At 39.0% G+C, this 17,798-nt stretch overlaps 1 protein-coding gene across 1 annotated transcript; it reads right to left on the bottom strand.

The window, feature by feature from the left end:
• Positions 1-738: 738 nt before the first annotated feature.
• Positions 739-17,798, bottom strand: LOC306864403 (carbonic anhydrase 9-like; the record flags this gene model as incomplete). Its single annotated transcript, XM_079408413.1, has 11 exons — positions 739-826; positions 958-1,051; positions 1,402-1,458; positions 2,145-2,271; positions 2,352-2,509; positions 3,159-3,225; positions 3,355-3,447; positions 3,580-3,722; positions 4,850-5,020; positions 6,550-6,582; positions 17,690-17,798. The coding sequence occupies 11 exons, from the start codon at positions 17,796-17,798 to the stop codon at positions 739-741; spliced, it is 1,140 nt and encodes a 379-aa protein (XP_079264539.1).

Below are 17,798 nucleotides of genomic sequence, written 5' to 3'. Positions count from 1 at the left end.
ATACAGATAATAGTCCATAATTTAGATATGAATATTAATTAGTAACATGAAATACACTCAAAATGCAAAATATTAAAGAAAAATATTATTGAAATGAAATATAGTATATTTATTTCACAACAAGTCGGTTTTGACTGCGAACAACACCAGTGTGACTCCCAAATGAACAATACCAGAGAGTTAGACGTTTATGTGGGTAAACTTGCAGACAGGAAGAACATTCAGTGCTGTTTCAGTCAATGTTAATGGCTTCAAACTGTTCATGGTTAGTTGAAAAATGTCTCCCTGTCTGTTTGAGTTTAATTTGCGACCAAACATTCACTATAGGTTCAGATCTGGACTCTGACCTGGTCATTTCATGAGCCTGATGGACTTGTTCTCAAGCCGCTACTTGGTCATCTTTGCAGTTTAGGCAGCATAGCCTTGTTGAAAAATAACATCTGATCATTCCTCTTTAAGATAACTTTTTAATTGTGGGAAGAAAGCCTTATACTCCAAAGCATTCGAGTTTTTAAATAGTGCATTTGCTTAAATTATGCTTATTTCTTGACCAATAATTTGTGGTTAAGACAATTAAAAGCTTAGTGTTCAGTCGTTTTGGGCTTGGCCTTTTCCCCCAGGTACGTAATGACATATTACATCACTGTATGCAGCAGTTTCTACTAATTTGCAAACAATTTATTCCAAAGTCTCGCTCTGAAAACAAACAAGACAAAAGTTTCTGAATAAATATGTGGTTTATGATACAGTAACAGAGGTTTGATCTAAGTCTTTTTCAACGGCAGCTGGTTTATAAATAACATTTAGCTTGGAGTCTTTTTTAAACCTGTAGAGAAAAAGAGACAAAAGAGAAACATGTTTAGTCTTGTGTACTTTAAAAAAGCAGAGTATTAAAAGTTTGCAAACAAATACTGGCTTAAGTCAAATGAAGTGGATCAGAAGTGGATATGAACGTACTTTGAGTACTTTTTCCTCTGTTGATATGTGTAGAAGGAGAAGACCAGCAACGTGACAGCAAACAGAACCCCGAAGATAATCGCCAGAACGTGTCCTGTGCAAAAAACAACCTTTAAACGTGTTTATATTGTGTTCACATTACTGGCACACACAGAGAGCTTCAGAAAGGAAGGAATAACTTGAACATTTCAGAAGTTCATATAATGTCACATGCTAAATATAAGGATTTATTTCTAAATTTATACTGAAATTTTTTATATATATTGTATATGACCATTTTAGGCTAACTCGGCAATATTAGTTTTATTGTAACGTTTACTTTTCCTCCTGAAAATGAAACCATGTTAGCACTATGAAACAGACAACATCAACACAAGACCAAGTCCTCTGAAATAAACTGCTTTTATATCCTGCTGTAGAAATACAGTAATGACACATTCTTACCGTTAGATTCCATTATATTGGTGTCTTGTGTTTCAGATATTGGAGCTTCACTGGCTACTGTAAAACACAACACAAAATATACACTAATTCATAACGATGCATTGTTTCAGCAGGAAATAAACAAGTAACAACAACTTTCTGCTGTAAAACAGCTCTACAGAAGACAATGGTGTCTTTACTCAGCTCAAGTCAGTGCAGCTAAACTGATGACTGAATATTAACTTGAAGTAATTGGCATTGTTTTAAATATGAAAAATGAAACCAAGTGACATTTAGATGATTGTTGGGTTCAAAAAATAAAACGGTAGCTATGAAGCCACTTTATATCAAATGTCTTTAGCTACTTACATACTGATATATATACATGTTACATTGTACTGACGATCATTTATAATAATAAAAGGATAAAGATACAGGAAAATAAAAACAACACCCCCCCCCCCCCCCAACCCTGAGTTATACAAACCAATGCATAATTATAGAGTGTATGCTAATTACGTATAAAATCAGAGTTTAGAAACAAACAAACAAAAACAATGTCCAGTGTACACATCCGCCAAGATTTGTGTAGATGAATGTGTATGTACACAAGGATTACAGTACATCATATATGCCTAATTTGATAATGTAACTTTTTTGTGTCTCTAGTAAAAATACATTTTCATAATAACGATTTCAAACACATCATCACTGTAAACTGCAACACAATCAGGAATAAAAGAGCTAATATAGACTGTACATACTTCTTGTAGTGGGTCCTGTGTGGAAAGATGCCAGCACTTTTCTCCCATGCAGAAGTTGTGGAGCTCTGAAGTTTTTGGACAAAAGCTTGTTGTGTTCAGTTTTCAATGTGTCCTCCAAGGCTGCTAGCTAATCAAAGATAAACAAGACTGATTTAGATCAGCGAGTGCTATAAATGACATGATGCTCTCCTGTGAGAATAGTCTGACCTGTCTCCTCGAGACTCTGATTGAGTCGTTGAACAAAGTCCAGCTGACCGTCTGAAAGCACGGAGGGGTTGTGAGGGACCCGTTGTACCTATAAAACCTGTCCAGGCTGTCCGGCAGAAGATGGCGCACATTAAAACCAGGAATCTCAGTGTTTGACTCTGAAAAAAACACCATCGGATCAGGTTGGATGATAATCATCAGTGCTTTATGCTTGACGTTACATTTATATTTAGTCATTCAGCAGACGCTTTTATCCAAAGCTACTTACAAGCAATCAAAACCAACAAAAGAGTAATGTAACTTTTTTGTGTTTCTAGTAAAAAGATATTAATACGTTTTCAGAAATGTGACCCTGGAGCACAAAAGCAGTCATAAGAAGCATGGATATATTTGTAGCAATAGCCAAAATACATCGTTTGGGTCAAAATTGTCCATTTTTCTTTTATGCCAAAAATCATTAGGATATTAAGTAAAGATCATGTTCCATGAAGATATTTTGCAAATGTCCTACCATAAATATATTAAAAGGTAATTTTTGATTAGTAATATGCATTGCTAAGAACTTAATTTTCAAATTTAAAGGTGATTTTCTCAATATTTAGATTTTTTTTCACCCTCAGATTCCAGATTTTCAAATAGTTGTATCTCAGACAAATATTGTCCAAACAAACCATACATCAATGGTAACCTTATTTATTCAGCTTTCAGATGATGTACAAATCTCAATTTCACACAATTGACCCTTATGACTGGTTTTGTGGTACATTTTCTTTATGTTTTCTTTGTTGACCGTTATTAGTTATTTACCCTCTATGCTGATGTCTGTTAACGCAGACAGGATCTTCTCATAGTTGTCATTGTCATGAAGGCCAATCTGTTGAGGAAAAAGTCAAAAGGAAATACTAACAAATGTATTGTAAAGACTTTACTGGGAGTGATCAAACCGCATTCTTGTACTTGGAAAACTTTACTGCAGCCAGAAGGTTGTAGTTTGAAAACTTACACCTATGAATCCTCCTAGCACAGCCAATCCATCCGCTTTACTAGCAGCCTCAGTGAGATTTGCGTATTTGGAGTTATAATGAACCACGTGGATCTGAGGAAGCATGTGTTTATGCAATGTCACACATTATGCCATTTTTATAATAATGTTCCAGAAAGATTTGGCCAACGACACGATCTCTAAACGCTTGGCTGTATTCAGAGAGACCATTAAAGCGTGTGTTACCTCAGCAGGGAAATGAACATGATCGATGGTGTGCTCTGAACCAGGGACCTCTGTAGTTCCCCAGTGGAAGTGAAGCTGGGCTGCGATATAAACATGATCGAATCCCCTCATGATACGCATGCTGCTCGGCAGACTCAGCTGCACTGACACAACAACAGAAACAAAAACAAATGGTAAATAAAGTCCATAAACTGCATTTTAAGCATTGTTTAAAGCTACTCTTTAAAACAGTTCATTTTTGGTTATTTTATCAAAGTATAAAACTGGCTTTCTGCATGCATTAATTTTTTTTTTTTTTGACAATCATTCAATAAATTTGATGAAATAGTCATGTTTCATTCTTGTAGGAATAAGTCACTGAATCACTGACTCAACTGATTCTTTCGAAAACCACATTCATTAAGAAATTAAAAAAATAACACTGCTATTGCTCAAAGATACAATGATTGATCCTGTTATAACTTCATTTTTAACAATTATTTTTGGTGTATTTGAATATTCTGTCTAATGTTTTAATTACTCAATTTTACCGTCTTGTTTGATGAAAAGCAGCAGCATGAAAGAAGGTCATACTTTAGTTTGTGGACCAATTCTCACTATTAACTATTAACTATGACCTTTGCCTCAAAAACTCCTAATTAGCTGCTTATTAATAGTTAGTTCATATTAATAGCTTAATAATTAATAGCTTTCCTGTAGCTCAAATAGTAGAGCATGCCGCTAGCAACGCCAAGGTCATGGGTTCGATTCCCAGGGAAAGCAAGAGCTGATAAAATGTAGAAACTGTAACTTGAATTCAATGTAAGTCGCTTTGGATAAAAGCGTCTGCTAAATGCATAAATGTAAAATGTAAATGTAGTTGTTAAGTAGTTACGGGTCGAAATAAGGGATCCAAAAATATGGCATTAATGTGCTTCATGAACTGCCAATCTGCTAGTAATATGCATGCTAATCAGCAACTAGTTAATAGTGGGAACTGGTCCTTAAATTAAAGTGTTAAAGTATGCTGTTTCATTATCTTAATATTTGTTCCACAGGAGATATTTAACAAAAAGGAGACCTTTGCCATCTAACAATAGTCTCCCCTTTAATCGGCAAAATACTCAAAACTGGAATCGTCTTTGTGTTATTATTTCACAAATATATAATAACACTGTCACATGTCACTGATATATACTGACAGTCGAACTGGAGTAATTTGATGTTCTGATGTGAAGTCATTTGATTGTGCGTAAGATCTTGTGTTTGGAGTGAAAGGGTCTCGACTCACGTGTGTGACCGTTGTTGATGAGGGTAAGAGCAGGTGAGCCGGTGAGATCATATCCCTCCAGTTTAATGGGAAGCAGTTTGGACTCATAGAAAACCCTATGAGTGTCTATGTTGATTGGAGACTGAGATTTTCCACTACAATGTTCAAACGCAGATAACCACGCGTCCTGATCTGAACGAGACAAAGAAATCATTAACATGCAACAGCCTCAACAATATCATTTTATTTAAAAGTTAACTGATGACATTTTTACGCAACAAGTTTTATTTGTATAGTGCATTTCTCAAATCCAAGGCCATTTTTCAGAGCCTGATAAAATAACATAAAAAAGCACTAGTAATAGATAAAGTAGAAACACTTTACAAGAACAGTACTTGAATAATCATTGACATTCACATGAATTAACATGCATTAGTTAATGTACCTCAAAGTGTTCATTAATACATTAACTAACAATCATGTAGTTAAAGTTGTTGCTTTTCACTCATGACTTTATATGACTCGTAGTCATAGTTAAGGTTAGTTGTTGACTCGTACCTGCCTTAACTCATCGTAAGTTATTATTAAACCAATATTTAATTTAGGTGTTAATATTACTTATTTGCCATTGTTATAAAGTGTTACTGATAAAGCTTCAGGACATTGTTTCATTGCATGAATTGCTAAGACTATTGGCAACGTTTGTGAGCAAATGACCATCTGTAACGTTTATAGCGAGCAGCAAACAGTAAAATATTACTATTGCAAAAACTTACAAGTTCCACACCTCGGTTAAAATACTCATGATACAAATAAGTGACTGAAAGCTTTGAGACTTTAAGTCTTTGGGGTGTTCAAGATGGAAACACAGACTGTCAAAGGACACAAGGCTTATATCGTGTTTCACAAGAACTGATACTGACGTCAATAATGCAATAAACTCACGCAGAGTAAACAATATGTGCAAACTAAACTAATCTTTATGTTTTTAAGAGGTTTTTATATATTGCTTTCAGTTGTATTTGTTTTAGAATATTTGTGAGATGATGTGGATCTATAGTTTATATTAAAATCATTTCATTTTATATATACATTTAATGTTTGATTACACTTGACATTTTGAACTTTTGGTCCTTTAGCAGTTAGTATAAAAAGTGACTTTTTGTGTGAGCGAATGTATCATGACTGAATCATTTACTCAATAAATTTCATCAGATAGTTTCACACGGAAACAAAAAATGTGACTGTTTATGAGAAAGTCTTTGAATCACTAAACAAACACAGAGTTTTAGACTAGTGTATTGTAAAATGTTTCACCTTCTAGATCAGTATGTCACATCACTGTTTCATTATTCATATTTTTTATCTGCTGTTTATTTATTTGTATTAAGCACATGTTAATGTCACTTACAGCATGATTCCATGTTGACCTGATTTGAATGTAAATTGGATGTTAATCTGTGAATCTGATTACATTATTATTATTATTATTATTATTATTAAATATACAAAGAATTTACTCTACTTTCTTATCTAATGAAATAAGTGCTACAAATCATATAAATTATGTTTCCCTTCACTCACAGTATTATATTGCAGTATTACTAGGTGATGTAACTAAGTAACTAAGACGGTGCTAAAAATGTCTGCTATGATCCACTAATAAGTGTGAGTTAGATACAAAAGTGTATGTAAAACTCTATTTATTATTATATATTTACCATGGTAACCCCAGTGGTGCTGATGAGAAGAACCTGTAAAAAAATGGAAAGACATTGTGTCAGGGAAGAAAGGAATCAAAACTTGACTTTGGTTTATTCAAAACCAGAGTCAATTTTTTAAAATTGAGATTTATGAATAAATAATCTTTCCATTGATGTATGGTTTGTTAGGATCGGACAATATTTGGCCGAGATACAACTATGTGAAAATCTGGAATCTGAGGGTGCAAAAAAATCTAAACATTGAGAAAATCACCTTTAAAGTTGTTCAAATGAAGTTCTTAGCAATGCATATTACTTATTTACGTTACAAATTATGTTTTGATATATTTATGGTAGGAAATTTACAAAATATCTTCATGGAACATGATCTTTACTTAATATCCTAATGATTTTTGGCATAAAAGAAAAATAGATAATTATGACTCATAAGTACCTGTGCTACTTATGGTTTTGTGCTCCAGCAGCACTATATATATCTACTAATTGTTGAAAATAGTTCATGGTGGAGTTATGGAGGTAAGGCCATTGACTTTCGTCCGTCATAAAAAATTCGGATCGGGTTTGATTTTCTGCGTTTTTGCATCCGTAGCATGCATTTTGATAGGAAAGGATGGCGAATACGAAAAAAAAGGAAAAACGCATACGAAAATTTCGGAGTCAGTGTGCAAGGACCTTTAGGGTCAACCCAACATGACTACACAAGCAATATAAACTTGTAATTATAAAACATTTAAAATACCACTAACAGTGCTAATATTATAGTACATATACATTTATTCACTTAGCAGATGTTTATATCCAAAGTGCCTTTCGAATGGCAACAATACAAGCAGAAGCAATAAATCTGAGGGAAGAAATCATATAGGCCTACAGGTGTCAGCAGATAGACACAAGTGCAATACAATCAACAGGTTTATTGAGTAGTAGCAGAGGGGAATGAGATGAGCAGAATGTCCAGGTAAACAGGCGGGGAATGGGAATGTCTCTAGGGGCTTATCTGGGTGTGAATGTCCTTTTTCCTTTTCCAGGGGATCCGGAGGTAACAGTGGAGCGTGGAGACGGTGGAGAACAGGGATAGGAACACTGGAGCAACTGGTAAGTAGACAAAAGGTAAGTGGGTCAGGTTAGTCAGCATGGAATGTTTGAGACTAGACAGTGAGTGAACAGGAGGAGTGCAGGGATATAGTGCTGCTGATTAGTGCTGACAGGTGGCGGTGATCAGAAATCAGGGGATTGGGTTCTGGTGAGTGTCATTGGAGGAGACTGCGGTGGCTCTCTGACAATACCCCCTCCTCCAGGGGCGGCTCCTGACGCCCTATTACGGCAACGATGTCGGCCACGGCCTCTGGGTGCGGGACAGTCAGGGTGGTTCTGGTGAAACTCGGCCAGGAGAAAGAGATCCAGCACATCGTCCCGGGCAACCCGGGATCTTTCCTCCAGCCCGTATCCCTCCCAGTCAGTAAGATATTCCAGGCGACCACCCCGTTACCGAGAGTCCAAGATGTCCTGCACCCTGTAGGGGCTCCTCGCTGATCTCGGGAGGAGGAGGTACTGCAGGCTCGTCGGGTTCTGTGACAGAGGGAGAGACAGGCTTGAGGAGTGAGACATGGAATGCTGGATGGATACGATACCGTGCAGGGAGTTGGAGACGGAAGGTGACCTCATTAATCTGCCTCTCTATGGTAAAGGGACCGATATAGTGGGGACTCAGCTTCCGGCCGGGCAGGTGGAGACGCAGATCCCGGGTGGAGAGCCAGACCTTATCTCCAGGATGATAGACGGGGGTGGCAGACTGACGGGCATCTGCATAGGTCTTGTGTCTCCGCACTGCCTGCTGGAGTTGGACATGAGCTGAGTCCCAAACTCTCTCGCTCGCTCGGAAGTGGTCGACAGCTGGAACGTCTGAGGGCTCTTCTGTCCATGGAAGCAGAGGGGGTTGGTATGCACTGGAAAGAGGTGAGGCCGGGGTGGTTTGCTTGAGGGAATTTTGTGCATATTCGGCCCACGGGAGGAAGCGGTTCCAGCTGTGCTGGTTGTCATGACAGTAGGCCCGAAGAGATCTCCCAATCTCCTGAATCTTCTGATCAGTCTGACCGTTAGTCTGGGGGTGATACCCTGAGGAGAAACTTGCGGTGACATCGAGGAGTTTGAAGAAAGCCTTCCAGACACGGGAGACAAACTGTGGCCCACAGTCGGAGACGACATCAACGAGTATGCATGTATAACCTTCTGACTTGGGGAGATCTGTGACGAAGTCGACTCTGACGTGGGACCAGGGGCGACGTGGAATGGGTAATGTGGCTAAGTGATGTGGGGTCTTGGAGATGGCGCAGACTGAGCATCCATGAACGTACTGGGAGACATCCCGGGCCATACTGGGCCACCAGTACCGAGCTTGGAGGAGTGAGAGAGTACACTGGCTGCCTGGGTGTCCTGAGCCCGGGGAAGCATGCAGGGAGCCCAGAAGGGAAGTCCTCAAGGAAGTGGGCACGTAAGTTTTGCACTCTGGGCCTCCTAGCGGAGCGGGTTTGGTGATGGAGGCGATGCAGATCTGTTCATCCAGGGCCCGCCGGATGGGGCTCACAAGGACGGCTGGAGGGAGTATGGTGTGGGGGTTCAGGTGTGGAGGGTTCGTCGGGGGCATGGATACGTGAGAGGGAATCCAGCGAGCCTGCCGGGGGTTTAACCTCTTAGCACTTCGGAGATATTACAGGTTTTTGTGGTCAGTGATGACCGTAAAGGGGTGTTGAGCATCCTCCAGCCAGTGTATCCATTCCTCCAGCTCCAGTTTAATGGCGAGCAGCTCCCGATTTCCAAAATCGTAGTTCCGCTCCACTGGGGAAAGCTTCCTGGAGAAGTAAGCACAAGGGTGGAGTCGGGGAGGCTCTCCGTGGTATTGAGACAGCACTGCTTCCACGTCGGTAGTGGAGGAATCCACTTCCACTATGAATGGGAGATGGGGTTCGGGATGTGAGAGGATGGGAGCAGTGCAGAAGGCCTCCTGGAGCTTCTTGTAGGCAGCTCAAGCTTGGGTTTCTGACGGAGTATGGAAGTGAGGGGGGCTGAGAGGAGAATGAAGTTCAGAATGAACCTCCGGGAGAAATTTGCGAAGCCGAGGAATCGTTGGAGTTCCTTTACTGACTGAGGCTGGGGCCAGTCCCGGATGGCTTGGACCTTCCCCTGGTCCATCTGGATCCCATGCGCACTGAGGATGTAGCCGAGGAACTGGACCGCGGGGCGGTGGAACTCACACTTCTCGAGCTTCAGGTAGAGGTGTTGTTTCCCGAGTTGGCGTAGAACCTGCGTCACATGATGGCGATGTTCGGCCAGGTTCCGGGAATAGATCAGGATATCGTCTATGTACACGATGACAAACCGGTGGAGAAACTCCCAGAACACCTCGTTCATAAATCCCTGGAAGACGGACGGGGAGTTGGAAAGGCCATACGGCATGACCCGATATTCATAGTGGCCTGAGGGGTTAATGAACGCCGTCTTCCACTCGTCGCCTTCCCGGATACGAACGAGGTTATAGGCGCTCCGCAGGTCCAGCTTCGCGGGCCCCACGGAGTTCCTTGAGGGCGGCCGGGACCAGGGGAAGAGGATAACGCTGACAACAGGCAGCACAACTTATTAATAAAATAGTACAAAGCTACAGCAGAGTAACACCTATGTAAATTCATCCATTACACAGCTTGTAGACCCTGTACTAGACACCCTGCATGTATTTATCAAATACGTAAAACATACATAAATGCTCAATTTCAACTTCCTTGATCAAATGGTTGCTGAGTTAAAGTGGTTAGAACTTGTTTTAATTAGAGATCATCAGAATACCCATAAATATGTTTAATATAAAGACTTATAGATGATAAATTGAAATTCTGATAACCTTTCGTAAAATAAGGCTCAAGGCAGGATCCTACTAGGTCTAACCAACTACAAATAAATCATGAAGACTATCAAGCAGAAACTTGGATGTCTAGTGAGGTGAACTTCAACAAACCTTTAGTATAATACTATAATAATAATATCAGATATTACTGTAATATACAAACATGCTGCTATAATGTTCTGTTACAGGTATGGGACTGACAAACAGTTTTCGAGCAAACCAGGCACAGGTAGATGAACGAACAGTGAGAACAGGTTTGGTCATTGTGAGACAGTAAGAACAGTATCTTTTCCTTATTTACACACATCAGCACACTCACACAATCCCTCCTTCATCGAGCTCTGTGAATGTGAGCATTATGTGCAGCAGTGAAGACTTACATCAGTGCTAATGCTAAACTCAACCTGCTATGCTTAAAACAGAAGAATCCAAAGCTCAGGCCACTGCAAGAAAAGACCATACGGCTGAGATTTCGAAATCAGAACAAATACCTCTGTCAGCACTGTAAAAAAAAATTATAATTTCAAAGTTGCAAGAAAAGCAATGATTATTGCAATACATTTTACAAGAAAAAAATAATTTCAGCCTTTCTACTTCAGAATTTCATGTTTAATTCAATGTGTTGCTGTTTCTTTGTTATTTATTGTGAAATTTATTACTGATTTCTGAGTAAAAATTGTTTAAACACCATTTTTTTTTCAGTTCTGTTAGTCATTCCTGGCCACATTTAACTGCTTTAGGTCATAATATGAATCAGTATGAAATATAGTTCATCAGATCAGGATAATGAAAGTATTATTGCAACATGTAGAACTCCTGAAGACAACAGTGAGCATTAAGAAAGAACTAATCCATGATTTAAATGATTTAAATGGACAATGCCAAGGAAAATCCAGGGTAAGTATACAGCACGCTGCTAACACTCCCACCACCTCTACTCCATGTGTTTCTCTGCACAGGCCCTGTGCACCCAGGACGTGATCTTCCCAGATGTCCTTCACTCCGGCGCCGGGACGCCACGGACCCTGGGTGCACCAGCAGCGGAAGCGTCACGCGAGCCAGGCCCCGGGCGATGACCTCTCCCCCTCCGCCACCTCCGGTCTTCGAGATCTCCACCCGGAACCGCTTCGCTCCCCTCCACGAGACGGAACGCAGCGCTGTGATCGTCGGAGACTCCATCATCCGGCACGTCCGTGCTACATTAGCTGAAGGTAAAGTGCACACTCACTGTTTCCCCGGTGCTCATGTTCTCGATGTTTCTGTGCAGATACCCGTGATCCTGAAGAGCGATGAGAGCATTGGTGCTGTCGTGCTGCACGCGGGGGTTAACGACACCAAGCTGCGGCAGATCGAGACACTGAAGAGGGACTTCAGGAGCCTGATCGAGACGGTACGCAGCACATCACCCGCGACGACGATCATTGTGTCAGAACCGCTTCCCACGTATCGACGAGGAAACAAAAGGTTCAGTAGACTGTTTGCTTTAAACAAATGGTTATTGTCATGGTGTAAAGAACAGAAACTGCTCTTTGTTAATAATTGGAATCTTTTCTGGGAGCGTCCTAGGCTTTTCCGTGCTGATGGCCTGCACCCCAGCAGAGTCGGTGCGGAACTCCTGTCGGACAACATCTCCAGGACGCTACGCTCCATCTGACTAGTAAGACAATTCTCAAATAACTGCTATGATGACTTTTGTTCTACTCACTTAAAAGATAGAAGTACTTGCGTTGTCCAATCTATATAGACTGTGTCTGTTCCCCGCATAGCGAGGTCAAAATATAAATTTTATGCAGGATCTAGAAAAAATCTGAACGTGATTAAACCAGAAAAACGCAAAATAAATGAACAAAAACAATTTTTAAAGCTTGGGCTCCTAAACATTAGATCACACGCACCCAAAGCAGTTATTGTAAATGAAATGATCACAGATAATAATTTTGATGTACTCTGCCTGACTGAAACCTGGCTTAAACCAAATTAATATTTTGGTCTAAATGAGACTACTCCACCAAGCTACTGTTATAAACATGAGCCCCGTCAGACTGGTCGTGGTGGAGGTGTGGCAACAATATATAGTGATAGTCTCAATGTTACTCAGAAAACAGGATACAGGAGGTTTAACTCATTCGAAATACTTCTGCTTAATGTTACACTGTTAGTTATGCAAAATAAATCTCTTCTATCTCTTGCTCTGGCTACTGTGTATAGACCGCCAGGGCCATATACAGATTTCCTAAAAGAATTTGCAGATTTCCTCTCAGATCTATTGGTTAATGTTGATAAAGTGCTAATTGTCGGAGATTTTAACATTCACGTTGATAATACAAATGATGTGTTAGGACTTGCGTTTACTGACCTAATAAACTCTTTTGGAGTCAAGCAAAACGTCACCGGGCCCACTCATCATTTTAATCATATGCTAGATTTAATTATATCGCATGGAATTGATCTTACTGATGTAGATATAGTACCTCAAAGTGACGATGTTACTGATCATTTCCTTTCATCGTGCATGCTGCGTATTACTGATACACCAAAGACAGATTCACAAATAACCTGCCTGATTTATCTCAACTGCTCTGTGTACCCATAAATACACATGAACTAGACGAAATGACTAGCAACATGGGCACTATCTTCTCTAATACATTAGAAGCTGTTGCCCCCCTCAAATTGAAAAAGGTTAGAGAAAAACGTACTGTGCCCTGGTACAACAGTTATACCCATTCTCTCAAGAAAGAAACTCGTAATCTTGAGCGCAAATGGAGAAAAACTAATTTGGAATTTTTAGAATTGCGTGGAAAAACAGTATGTCCAGCTATAGACAGGCTCTAAAAGCTGCCAGGGCAGAGCATATCCACAAACTCATGAAGTGAAGTGAACTGACATACTGCCAAGTACGGTGACCCATTCTCGGAATTCGTGCTCTGCATTTAACCCATCCAACGTGCACACACACATTGATACATTGATTCCCCCCACCTACAATCCCTGCCGGCCCGAGACTCGAACCCGCAACCTTTGGATTACGAGTCCGACTCTCTAACCATTAGGCCACGACTTCCCCTCATAGATAATAACCAAAACAATCCAAGGTTCTTATTTAGCACAGTGGCTAGATTAACAAATAAACAGACGCCACCCGATCTAAATATTCCCTCACAGTTTAATAGTAATGACTTTATGAATTTCTTCACTGATAAAATAGATAACATCAGAAATACAATATCAAATGTAGATTCTACTGCGTCTAGTATTTCAGCTTCATTCATCGCACCCAAAGAAAAACTGCAGTGCTTTACAGCTATAGGACAGGAAGAGCTAAATAAACTTATCAGTGCATCTAAACCAACAACGTGTTTATTAGATCCTGTACCCACTAAACTACTGAAAGAGTTGTTACCTGTAGCAGAAGAACCGCTTCTCAATATTATTAACTCATCGTTATCTTTAGGTCACGTCCCAAAACCATTCAAGGTGGCGGTTATTAAGCCTCTTATTATGAAACCACAACTAGATTCTAATGAACTGGCGAATTACAGACCCATTTCAAATCTTCCGTTTATGTCAAAAATTTTAGAAAAAGTTGTGTCTGCTCAATTGTGCTCCTTCTTGCAACAAAATGATCTCTATGAAGAATTTCAGTCAGGTTTCAGGCCTCACCATAGTACAGAAACTGCACTTGTTAAAATTACAAATGACTTGCTTCTTGCTTCAGATCAAGGCTGCACCTCATTGCTATTATTACTTGATCTTAGTGCTGCGTTCGACACTATAGACCATGACATACTCATAGATCGATTACAAAACTATACTGGTATTCAAGGGCAGGCTTTAAGATGGTTTAGATCCTACCTGTCCGATCGCTACCACTTTGTTCATTTAAATGGGGAGTCATCTCAATTATCACCAGTAAAGTATGGAGTACCACAAGGATCTGTCCTAGGTCCTCTTCTATTTTCAATATACATGTTGCCTCTTGGTAATATTATTAGAAAATACGGGATTAGTTTTCATTGTTATGCTGATAATACTCAACTATATATCTCAACAAGACCAGATGAAACTTCTAACTATCTAAGTTAATAGATTGTGTAAAAAATTTAAAAGATTGGATGACCAATAATTTCCTCCTATTAAATTCAGATAAAACAGAGATATTACTTATTGGACCAAAAAACAGTACACAGAATCTCTTGGATTACAATTTGCAACTAGTCCTCGTCCTCGTCACGTCCTCTAAAGTCAAAAATCTGGGTGTTATATTAGACAGCAACTTGTCCTTTGAAAATCATATTTCATCATGTTACAAAAACAGTATTCTTCCATCTTAGAAACATTGCCAAGCTTCGAAACATGCTACCTGTTTCTGATGCAGAAAAGCTAGTTCATGCATTCATGACCTCTAGACTGGACTATTGTAATGCACTGCTAGCTGGTTGTCCTGCATCTTCAATAAACAAGCTACAGATAGTCCAAAATGCAGCGGCTAGAGTTCTTACCAGGTCAAGAAAATATGATCATATTACCCCAATTTTACAGTCTCTGCACTGGCTACCTATTCAGTTCCGTATCATTTACAAAATATTATTACTTGCCTATAAGGCCCTAAATGGTTTAGCTCCTGCGTACCTAACTTGTCTTCTACCACGCTACAATCCAACCCGCTCCCTAAGGTCGCAAAACTCTGGACTTTTGGTAGTACCTAGGATAGCAAAGTCCACTAAAGGAGGTAGAGCTTTTTCACATTTGGCTCCCAAACTCTGAAATAGCCTTCCTGATAACGTTCGGGGTTCAGACACACTCTCTCTGTTTAAATCTAGATTAAAGACACATCTCTTTAGCCAAGCATTCACATAATGCATCTTATAATCTTGTACTGCAGTTATATCTGATCAAATGTACATTATTATTCTTTAGCTTGGGTTGAACAAATAATTTTTGCTTAGATGGAACAGCAGCTACGCTAATTATGTCTCTATTTGTTTCTCTGTTGATTAACATCCCGTGGTAACTAGGAATCACAGAAGCTTCAGTCTGGATCCAACCCTTAAATTATCTGAGATGACCGAACACCTGAGGAAAGATGATGCCAACCCCTCAGAGGACCTCAGAGGATGCCTACGCTCAGACAACATACAGAATTACCTAATTTTGCCATACGTTAAATATATTAAGGTTCTGCAATATATAAATATATTGTGGAAACTTCATTTCTTGTAGAGCTGCTTTGCAACGATTTGTATCGTAAAAAGCGCTATACAAATAAACTTGAAACTTGAAAATAACTCTGATACAATGGATGAAGCTGATATTCAGAACTACATCACTCTCACATCATATGACATTTCTTAATTTCCCACATCTGCAATTTGCTGTCATTAATTTTGAAACATTTTGTCATACACTGACTAGTTTTCCTCTTTATAACTAGTTGTTGTGGCAAGTTGCAGCAGTGCTTGTAAAACTGCCCTATATAGTAAAAAAAGTAATATATTTAAAATACATTTATTTCATACTAAGTATAGTTCAAATCTATTAACATATTTACTGGCATATCGCTTAAGACTTTACTGATATAAAAACATAATTAATCTTTATTTGGAGTACTACTTGTGCACAATGCACAATGCCAAAAATGTGTTTTAATGTCACTATTGATGAGGGTTATGTAATCTTGGAATAATACTGGTCTTTAATTGCAAGATATTTAAAGTGTACCTGAAGTATACTTGCAATATTTCCACTTTAGCACAATCTAATATACTTCAGTATATCTTTAGTGTGAACTTCAGCACTACTTCAGCACAATTAAAGTGCATCAAGCACAAAATTAGTTAGCAGACTTTAAGTATACCAGTTTAGTATAGTAAAAGTACAATTGCATGGTATTTTTATTACGTACATAAATATGTAAATGTATTTTTGAAATACTTAGCATGAAATAAATGTATTTCAAATACATTTTAGTATATTTATTTTTCACTAGGGTGTTGTATTTGTGATTTTTCATTTATTACATTACATTTAAAGTTAATTAATTTCATGTGGCATTTCTGTTTGATCTGTATTTTCTGTTTTATACATTATTCCTACTGATGACTTCATTCCTGACGCAGAGGTAAGACGGAGGAGATTATCCAGCAGTTCAGAACAGTGAGTCGGTCAAATCACAGCATTTTAGCCTCATTTGATTTGACAGTATTACGTAGGGTAAAACACAAAAATATCCAGCTCATTTTTTATTTCTGTAGTAAGGTTTTCTTCAGAATCAGGATGTGTGTGTGAGTGTGTGTGTGTGTGTGTGTGTGTGTGTGAGTGTGTGTGTGTGTGTGTGTGTGTGTGTGTTTATGGGAACCAGTGCACCATGTGAGCTGGAGATGCTGGTACACTCTGAGCGGCACGTAGACGAAACGCTCTCCAACCTCAGAAAACCACAAACAGCTCACGAGTACCGCCGTCCAGGAATATTTGATCAATGTGTCACATTGACTCACAGCAGAAACATTACTCTCCTAGAGGTCATCTCTTCATTTCTGCAAATTCTGTCTCTGTTTTATGGAGGAATTAAATTTTTTGGCACTATTCAAGTGATCCTGAAAGAAGAACTTTCCTCTTTGATATTTCTTTTTATTTTCATTCACTCATTATTATTAATATCTTGTTTTATGAGCTATTTCACAATAAGCCAATCAAACATTAACTACTGCAACATACCATAGTAAATACACGCCTTGATCATCGGCAGGTTTAAAGATCTCCAGATACAAATCACATCAAATCTTGTAAAGAAGATATTTTACAGCATATAACAAGCTGTTGTTGAGCCGATGATTACTCGTGTAGATTATATGGATATCATCCTATAAATGGAATGAACCTGTTGTGTTAAAATCAGAGAGCAGCACATATGGATGAAAGCCAGTAGCCACCTAAAGTCAACAGTCATAACTCTGCTGAAACAGTCAGGAGAATCTTAATCGCACTTTCATCATTTACAGGTTTTTTTTTTTTTTACTAAAGTTTTCATTTGTATGGTCTTGTCTGTGTTGAATCTGTCTATGAATATTTGACTAACCTAAATATAAAAGATGATGCCATGCATGTTTCAGCACTTCCAATTTTTTTTAACTTCCTTAACATTTGAATAAAGGCTGGAGAACAAGCAAGCTTGCTCATAGATCAGTAGAGTTTTAGACAGTTTAACACAGATGGATGCGCTGATTTTACAGATCTACTCACCTTTACTGTGTTGGGCATCCCTCTCACTGCTCTCATCTTCCTCAGCAGACGATGAAGATGCTATGACTAGCACCTGGAGATGAAGGACGAGGAGTATATCCAGCAGCAT

The sequence above is a fragment of the Barbus barbus genome (assembly GCF_936440315.1).
Source record: "Barbus barbus genome assembly, chromosome: 45".
NCBI lineage: Eukaryota > Metazoa > Chordata > Actinopteri > Cypriniformes > Cyprinidae > Barbus > Barbus barbus.
This window is presented reverse-complemented; position numbering and strand designations above follow the sequence as displayed.